This window comes from Octopus bimaculoides, chromosome 12 (assembly GCF_001194135.2).
Source record: "Octopus bimaculoides isolate UCB-OBI-ISO-001 chromosome 12, ASM119413v2, whole genome shotgun sequence".
In the NCBI taxonomy this organism is placed as follows: Eukaryota; Metazoa; Mollusca; class Cephalopoda; order Octopoda; family Octopodidae; genus Octopus; species Octopus bimaculoides.
Window position 1 is genome coordinate 7,811,812 of NC_068992.1, and position 8,744 is coordinate 7,820,555.

General features: G+C 36.9%; 1 protein-coding gene across 1 annotated transcript in view; it reads right to left on the minus strand.

Moving 5' to 3' along the window:
- LOC106870417 (lisH domain-containing protein ARMC9) overlaps positions 1–8,744 on the minus strand; it is a 29,293-nt gene that overhangs the window by 492 nt on the left and 20,057 nt on the right. The window contains exons 14-24 of the mRNA XM_014916483.2: positions 8,465–8,588; positions 7,466–7,605; positions 6,750–6,832; positions 5,958–6,032; positions 4,942–5,026; positions 4,479–4,537; positions 3,931–4,044; positions 3,197–3,294; positions 2,365–2,477; positions 1,644–1,731; positions 787–947 (exon numbers count right to left, since the gene is read on the minus strand). Of these exons, the coding sequence (XP_014771969.2) occupies positions 787–947; positions 1,644–1,731; positions 2,365–2,477; positions 3,197–3,294; positions 3,931–4,044; positions 4,479–4,537; positions 4,942–5,026; positions 5,958–6,032; positions 6,750–6,832; positions 7,466–7,605; positions 8,465–8,588 (1,140 nt within the window). The remainder of the gene's footprint in view (positions 1–786; positions 948–1,643; positions 1,732–2,364; positions 2,478–3,196; positions 3,295–3,930; positions 4,045–4,478; positions 4,538–4,941; positions 5,027–5,957; positions 6,033–6,749; positions 6,833–7,465; positions 7,606–8,464; positions 8,589–8,744) is intronic.

Here is an 8,744-nt window from a genome sequence, read left to right on the forward strand (position 1 = left end):
AAAAAAAAAAAAAAAAAAAAGATATCATTAGTAAACAGAAAATCATAAAAAAGTAAGCCAAATAGCTGAGATAGTATAAAATGTTCTGTATGGGGAATGAACTGTAATTTTTCTTTAAATTATGTTGCTTGGTAGGAAAGAGATTCCTTTTTGTACAATCCCAGATCAGGAAAGTTTCCGTATACAAGAGTTTTTAATGGCAGACCAATATTGGTCATGCACGCAAGCTTCCCCTTTCCATGCCACCAGTGTTATACAAGTCTGTTACTCTAAAAATTCCACCAAACTAATTATGAACTTGAAAGGGTGAAAAGTGAAGTTGATATCAACAGGATTTTAACTCAGAACATAGAGGGCCAGAACAAATACTGCAAGACACTCTATTCAATGATGTAATGTTTCTGCTAATTAACCACTTTATTATAGCTGCAGTTTGTATCTATACATAGTTACAGGTGGAGGAAGTAATTGATGATAATGTTATCATAATGAGAGTTGCAAAATTGTTACTGGGTTGCAGAATTGTTACTGTGTTAGTTGCATAAGTGAGATGACCTGGCTTCTTGCAAATGAGCCACTGGATTCTTCTTCTTCAGTATTCATCAACTTGTTTATTATTTTGTTTGAATTCATTATAAAAAAATAATGTCAAATTAGTATTACTCCTTGTATACTTGTTTTATTCTTAGAGTATTTCTTCCTGAAATCGGGAATAAGGAAAGTGGGATAGAGTTAGCAGCAACTGCTAGATGTGGAATAGATGTGTTTTGCTTCCATTCAACTTACCTGATTTACTAGCAGATGTTGGTCTTGGTACAGAATCAGAATATTTTGGAGTTGGTGGAGATCTGTTTTGTGTATTTCGGGAAAGAGAATTACTGGAACCTTCTACCGGTGTTCTCAAAATTCTTGGACGGGACATAAAAGCTTTGGAGTAATTACCACCTCTGTGTAACAAAAGAATAACAGCATATTGTTTTGTGTTGTTGTTTTTTGCTAGTTGACATTGGCAGGAAATCGAATTTGGAAAAGATTACAATTAAATACCACAAATCACTTATCAATTAATCAATTACACTGAGTAACACAATTTTTGTCCTTGGGTATCAACTTTTATTTCCTATTTGCTTACCCCTAGAAAGTATGGAAAACGGCTAATATTTCCTTCAGACTTTGCTTTTGTGACATTTATTCAAATCTCAAAGAATCCCTCTCAACACGTGGCTATGAAGCTCCCCCACTACTCCTGCCCATCATCAGAGATGCACATACTCTCAGCAATTGAAGGACATGCCCAAGTGGTTAAGGTCAAGCAACTGAAAAGCAAATCTGTAGTATTGAGCAGGATATTATTTTGTTTATTTTGCTGTAATGATATTTCTGCTTCAGCAACTCTATGCTGAATCTGTCTGGAAAATGTAATGGAAAATGGATCAGTTTCAAAACATTGATGTCCAGGTTACGAAAGCAAAGTTTGAAGGGAATAGCAGTTATTTAATTTTGATTTCTAGATAGAAGCAAACAAGAAATAACACTTACTAATCAAAGACAAAGAAAGAAAATTAAAAATTTTGTTACACAGTGTTACCAAAATTCTTATAGGAAAAGCAGTATAGTGGAGAAGTATAATGTAAAACACTTACTCAGCAATTGATTCAGCATCTTGGGTTTTACTTTTCTTTGATGTCGTTGATTTAGAACTCCCTGTTGGACTTGGAGTATTGTTTTCTCCTAAACAAAATAATAAACAAATAATATAAACAAATTCTTTCTTATAAACCAAAATTTTCCTGAATTCTCTTTCATAGAACTATAGAAATTTTTTACCAGAAAAGTATTAATCACATACTCTCAAAAAAATTAGTCGTTAAAACTATTTCCTAAACATTATTACCCAACAATTATTCCCTAAGCAATATTCTTTAACCATTATTTCTCGAGGCCATTTCCTAAATATTGGTTTCAAATTTTGGCGCAAGGCCATTAATTTTGGGGAAGCGGGAATGTTGATTACATCACTCGCCATGTCCAACTGATACTTACTTCATTGATCCTGAAAGGATGAAAGGCAAAGTCGACCTTGATGGAATTTGAACTCAGAGTGTAAAGACAAAAGAAATGTTGCTAAGCATTTTACCCCACATGTTAACAATTCTGCCAGTCCCATTTCCTAATTATAATTCAATCAAATTATTCACTAGACATTTTTTTTTTAATGGTTTAGTCAGGTTAGGAGCTGCAGTTTCCATGGACTTGCAAAGCCTCAGAGCGGTAAAAGAAACAAATCAAGATGGTTGTCAAGAGAGCTGGAACAAAATCTTGCAACAGACTGGGCTTTTCTAACAAATTACAATATTTACTTACTGGAAATTGCAGTACTGGCAGTAGGTGGTGGTTGACTCCCGCTGCGAGTTGGTGGTCGCTCCAAGGTCTCGTTAATCGGTTCAATTACAGTATAATTTGGAACTCTGTCATTACTAGAAATCACAGCATAAAATAATTTACAAGAAAAATTAAATAACACACATATAGTAGACTTTATGAATTAACTGAGTCTACAAACATATTTCTAGCCTTGCTTTAATGAGGTCAACAACAGAATGGTTTTATATCAAATCAAAATAAATTAGATACAAGAGAATGTTACTTGTTTTGTACTAAAGATGAGCCTCATCGTCATCATTGCTTTACATCTACTTTTCATGTTGGCATGAGTTTGATGAGTTGATACTGTTCTTCAAGATAGATCAGAGAATTACATCTTGCCTTAAGTTTCAGTTTGGGCTTGATTTCTATGGCTGGATGCTCTACCTAACACCAAACACTTTAATGAATGCTTTCTTTGTTGAACCAGTACTAGAGTGGTGGTCAACAAAACCAAATGGTTCGTTTAACTCCATACTTAACAGGGTCTACTACGCAAACTTTATCATAGTAACAGCACCAGAAGGAGTGGGGAAAGAGAGGATGGTAAGAGGTGGATAAAGGGTGAGGAGGGTAAAGATTGATGTCCATATCAAATGGCGGTACTGGCAACGGCCACGTTCGAAATGGTGTATTTTACGTGCCACCTGTACAGGAGCCACTCCAGTGGCACTGGCAACGATCTCACTTGAATGTCTTTACACGTGCCACCGGCATGTGTAGCATTTTGTCACTTTTGCAGACGAGTGCTTTCAGCTCTTCCAATACTTACTTTGTTTTAGTTGGTGATATATCAGTATTCTTCATTTGGCTTGGTGTCACTGGACGTTGCAGAGGTTGCTGTCGGCCCATGATGTGATCTTGGGGCTGCTAGAAACACAAACAATATAATGTCATACTGAATAGACTTACAACAACAACAAACAATATTGGATAGGATTACAACAAACAAACAAACAAACAAACACTACCTTGTTTATTTTTAGCTACAACTAACAACTACCACCAACTCCTATTATGGGTCAAATCATGTACTGTATAAATGAGTGAGCTTCTACATGGTCACTTGACCTGCTAAAAATAGCAGCTGACTAATACTTATTTCATCATTCCTTGACAGATGAAAGGCAAGGTCAACTTTATGAGGATTTGAACTCTTAATATAAAGAGATGTGACAAGGTATTCTAAACTTTCTCCAACCAATTCTGATATTTATTGCTCTTTGTTGCTCTCAAGGTGGTACAAGGCCTCAGATCACACATTAAAATTTTATAAAAGAAAGACTGGGGCATTAGATAGTCTTTCATAGTTGTCTTAAATATGCTATTTTTGAGTTCAAATTCTGTCAAGGTCAATTTGTCTTTCATCCTTTCAGAGTCAATAAATAAGTGCCAGTTGAACACTAGGGTCAGTGTAACTGACTTACCCCCACCCCACTGAAATTGCTGGCCTTGTACCAAAATTTGAAACCAATATTGAAATGGCTCTCATTCTTGAAGACTTACCTTTTTCCTCAAAAGATATTCGGTTGAAAGCAGTTCTTCTCCTGCAAGTCGTTCAGAATTTCCTGGTTTCACTTCATCATCTTTATCAAGATCTGGTTCCATCTCGAGATCTTCCTAAAAACAAAAATGAAGAAGAAAGTGTCAGCTGCTGTAATTTTATTTTAATCTTGTTAAATGGAAACTATGTAGATGCCCCTCATATATTTATATACATGTATGTGTGTGTGTGTGTGTTTTATTATCTCCTTGCGTTGACATAGCTGTAAACAAGTGTCACCATCATACAAGCAGTGGCCATCATTTTCAATTTCTCATATAAACATTCCTGGCCACGGGAAAATATTATACTGCTTAGAAACTGGTGAGAATTAGTAACAAGAAGGCGACTGGCTACAGAAAATTCTGTACAACTTAAGTACAGAATGGCTTTGCAAAATAATAAGTACTGGGGTCAATTTATTCAACTAAAATTCTTCAGGCAGTTGCCCCAGTATGGTCACAGTCTAATGACTGAAACAAAAGATAAAAAAAAACTATAAAATAACAACCTCATCCTCTTCATCATCTTCCTCTTCATCCTCAGAGTCTCTGTCATTAAATGTTTGATCTAAAAAACAGAAAAAAAATGATTTAAGATTTTCAGATACCATGGCTAACCAAAGAACTGAACTGTTTTCAAATTGTATATGTGTTACATTTAAACCACCAAGAGAAGTCATTGGTAGAATTGGTATCTCAGGCGGTGAGCTGGCAGAAAACGTGAGAGGTTAGATGTAGCTGGCTTGAATATTAAATAAGTAGAGTATTTGGGTTGGCTATGGCCAGTTTAAATGCTAAAGGTTTAAAGGACTCAAAATTCCAAGACTCAAATACATCATGATTTGGAAAGATGTTTGAATGTCTACACTACATGTTTGCATTATTTACTATGTCAACTTGTATGCTGGAAAATATGGTCTCTGTAAGTACAACAACTGCACCAACAACAAAGATAATAAAAATGTCTCTCACCTGAATTTAACTGTTTGATAATATATTCCAACTCCCTTGCTGAATGTCCTTCTTTGATGAAACCTTCAACAATTTCTTCAATTCCCTAAACAAACAGGAATAATATTAACATATTAATCTTTTCAATTATAGGCACAAGGCCTGAAATTTTGAGTGAAGTGAGGCTAGCCAATTACTTCTACCCCAGTGCTCAACTGGTACTTGTTTCATTGATTTCCAAAAGAATGAAAGGGAAAGTCAACCTCAGTGGCATTTGAACTCAGAACATAAAACCAGAAGAAATACCAGTCAGCATTTTGTCCAGCATGCTAACGCTAACTTGCCACATTAATAGTAACAGAGTAATGCAAACTAACATGTAACACAAGACAATGATAGTTGTAGGAACTGTGCAGTTGTAGTAGTATAGCTATGGAATGGTCTGCCCTAGACAGTGCTTTTATGGGAGCAGCATTTTTGGGTCTGCTAGATAAGCCTGTATATGGAGCAGGAGAGCAAGGAAGGGTGGAAAACTCAAGGCCTGCCCCAGATGGAGCACACTAACTATGTCACTATCATTGCTGAAAGTAGTCAAACCTCCCACAAATTACACACTACTGTTTGAAAAATAAGTATAATATAGTCATAGGTAGAATATGCTTGAAAACATAACAAGATGGTCATGGGTGGAACCTTTTCCCCATAAGGGAATCAGAGCTGAACAAAAAAAACAACAAAAGTAGTATTACCTTGAACTCGATATTAGTATACAGCAAACAACATTGAGAAAAGCATAGCACAAACACGTTTGTGTTTGTTACCCACCATCATTTGGCACATAACATAGCAGGTAGCCAAAAAGAGACTGATAGAATAAGTACCTGGCTGAAAAATAAGTATTGGGGTCAATTTGTTCAACTAAACCATTCAAGGTGGCGCCCCACCATGACCATAGTTAAATGACCGAAACAAATAAAAGATAACTCATTTCAAACCTTTCATGCACACAAGATGTTTTTGAGTCAGAAAATTCTTACCATATCTTTGGCAGCTTCACGTACAGAGGGAATGGCTAAAATGCTGTACAGAACACCATTCACATAAGGAAGAATCTAGAAACAAAATGAAAAATTATTATTCAATGGAGATATTTAATAAAACATGTTTAATAGACATGTTATTCAATAAAAGGTTGATTCAATTCAACATTACTAATGCTCCATGAGTGCAGAATATGTCTATCTAGGAACTCTGAGACTAAGGAAAGGACTTCCTTGGCATAACTTAGATCCTGATCAACCTTGACAAGACACCCACCTTCTCACTCCTTACTCACCTGGATTTATAATAGCCAACATTGCTTCCATGAGAAACAGCATTCGCTCCAGCAGCAGTCTGAAGTTTTCATCAATAGGAACACTAACCAACCATGTTATTGACAGTTGAGATACACCATGTTAAAAAACTTTAAGCCATTGGCTACTGATAAACTGGAAATACCACACTAATGCCCTAGACCAGTTACCTCTCCATGTGGGAACTGGTGTCAAACAACACTGACTAAATACTGACACCAACATCCCGTTTGCTCTACCACATAGGGCATGTAATGAAATGGAAGCCTAAATATTCTCACTTAGAAGCCATTTTAAAATCTCTTTTATATTCTCTTTTGTGACAAATATAGCACATAATCTGACCAGCAATCACAATACCAGTAGCAAGCTTAAATGTTAAAGGGTTAAAAATAGAGACAGAACCTGGAATAAAAAAACTTTGCAAATTTTCTACTGTAAAAGATTTTCAAGAAGTAATAAGAAAGTAGTTACCTCTTGATAGTCATTCCCAAGTCCGAGAAGGTCAGTGAGGACTTTCAGTGCAGTCGTAGGGTTGTTAGCACAGCGTTTCTTACCTTAAATTAGAAATAAGCCACAAATGAATCAACCCTCTTGACACCAACCTGCATGCAACCACCTCTGGTTCATCATCATCATCATCATCATCATTGTTTAACGTCCGCTTTCCATGCTAGCATGGGTTGGACGATTTGACTGAGGACTGGTGAAACCAGATGGCTACACCAGGCTCCGATCTGATTTGGCAGAGTTTCTACAGCTGGATGCCCTTCCTAACGCTAACCACTCTGAGAGTGTAGTGGGTGCTTTTTACGTGCCACCAGCAGGAAGGCCACTAGCAGAGATACCTGGCATGGTTCAACATTCCAGAGAGGGTGATTTGAGGGTGGAAGGGGAGGAAGGAATGTTTAACATTCCAGAGAGGGGGATTTGGGGGCGGGAAGGGGAGGAAGGGGTGGAAGATTTGTGCAGAGAAGGGGAGGAAGGAATGTCCAACATTCCAGAGAGGGTGATTTGCAAACGCATTGGATAATGCAGTCCTAGAAAATAAGATGAAATGGTCATAGCTGGAACAATTTGATCACATGTCTACTTGCTTCATGTTGACCCAGGGTTAAACAACAACAACAAGAACAGCAGTGGTAACAACAGCTGCAGACAAAACAAACACAACCCATCATTCGTCTTACCTGCCGTACGGAAACAGAGATTCATTAAAAGTGCCACAGCATATTCCAGTGTGTAATCAGAGACTAAATCATATTCTTCCAAAAGACTGATTAACCATTCCACAAGATCAACATTAATCATCAAACTCTGGAAGTTACGCCTGATGATAAAAACAGAAAATCAATATCTATTTCAGATCAATAAGTATTTCTGTTAAAAATTAAAACAAAAAAAGCATATGAATAACAAAAAATAAACTTAAGTAATAATTATGAGTTGCATGGCCTAGTGGTTAGAGTGTTCAACTTATAATCATAATATTGTGAGTTCAATTCCAAGACAGGGAAATATATTTTGTCCTTGAGCATGGCACTCCAGTTCATATTGCTCTAGTTTATTCACCTGAAAATAAGTACCAGCCAAGTGATGGAGCAGTTGGAACTGCTGCTGTGAAAGAGTCAAGAACAGATCTATGTCTGCTCACAACTACCCAGGCACCTAAAGCAATTAGTGAAAGCAGGGTACCTGTTAGCAAGTCATTTTCATTCATGGGTAACAGCTGGAGTAATAAGACTCAGACCGACCAAAGCCTTGTGAGGGAATTTGGTAGATAGAAACTGAAAGAAGCCCATCACATATGTGTGTGTATGTGTGTGTGTGTGTGTGTGTGTGTGTGTGTGTGTGTGTGTGTGTGTGTGTGTGTGTGTGTGTGTGTGTGTGTATGTATAAGTTTATGAGTCTGTCCCTCCCACCATTGCTTGACAACTGATGTTGGTGTGTTTATGTCCCTGAAACTTAGCAGTTCAGCAAAAGAGACTGATAGAATAAGTACTAGGCTTACAAAGAATAAGTCCTGGGGTCGAATTCTTCAACTAAAGGCAGTGCTCCATCATGGCTGCAGTCAAATAACAAATAAATGAGTAAAATAGTAATTGTCTGACACTTTCCTAAATCAGAAGATTTTCTACTCAGCAGGTCCAGTCCTTTGTTGTGTAGTGTCAGTGTTAGCAATGACTCACCTCAAACTCAGCTTCTGGAGAGTCCCAAGAATCATTCCACGAGTCAGGGAATTGCACTGTTCAGCCTTCATATTATCAATGAGAGATGCCATCAAGCCAGGATTGCGAGCCAAATATGACCGACCTGAAAACACAAGCAAAAAGGAAATGATAAAAAAAAAAAAAAGAAAAAAGAAAAACGTATTGAAATTAAATCCCTGCTGTTTACCTCAGTTTCTAAATCAAAATATAGTGACAATAATTATGAAGGTGGTTCTTGCATGGTGATGATGATGCTGGC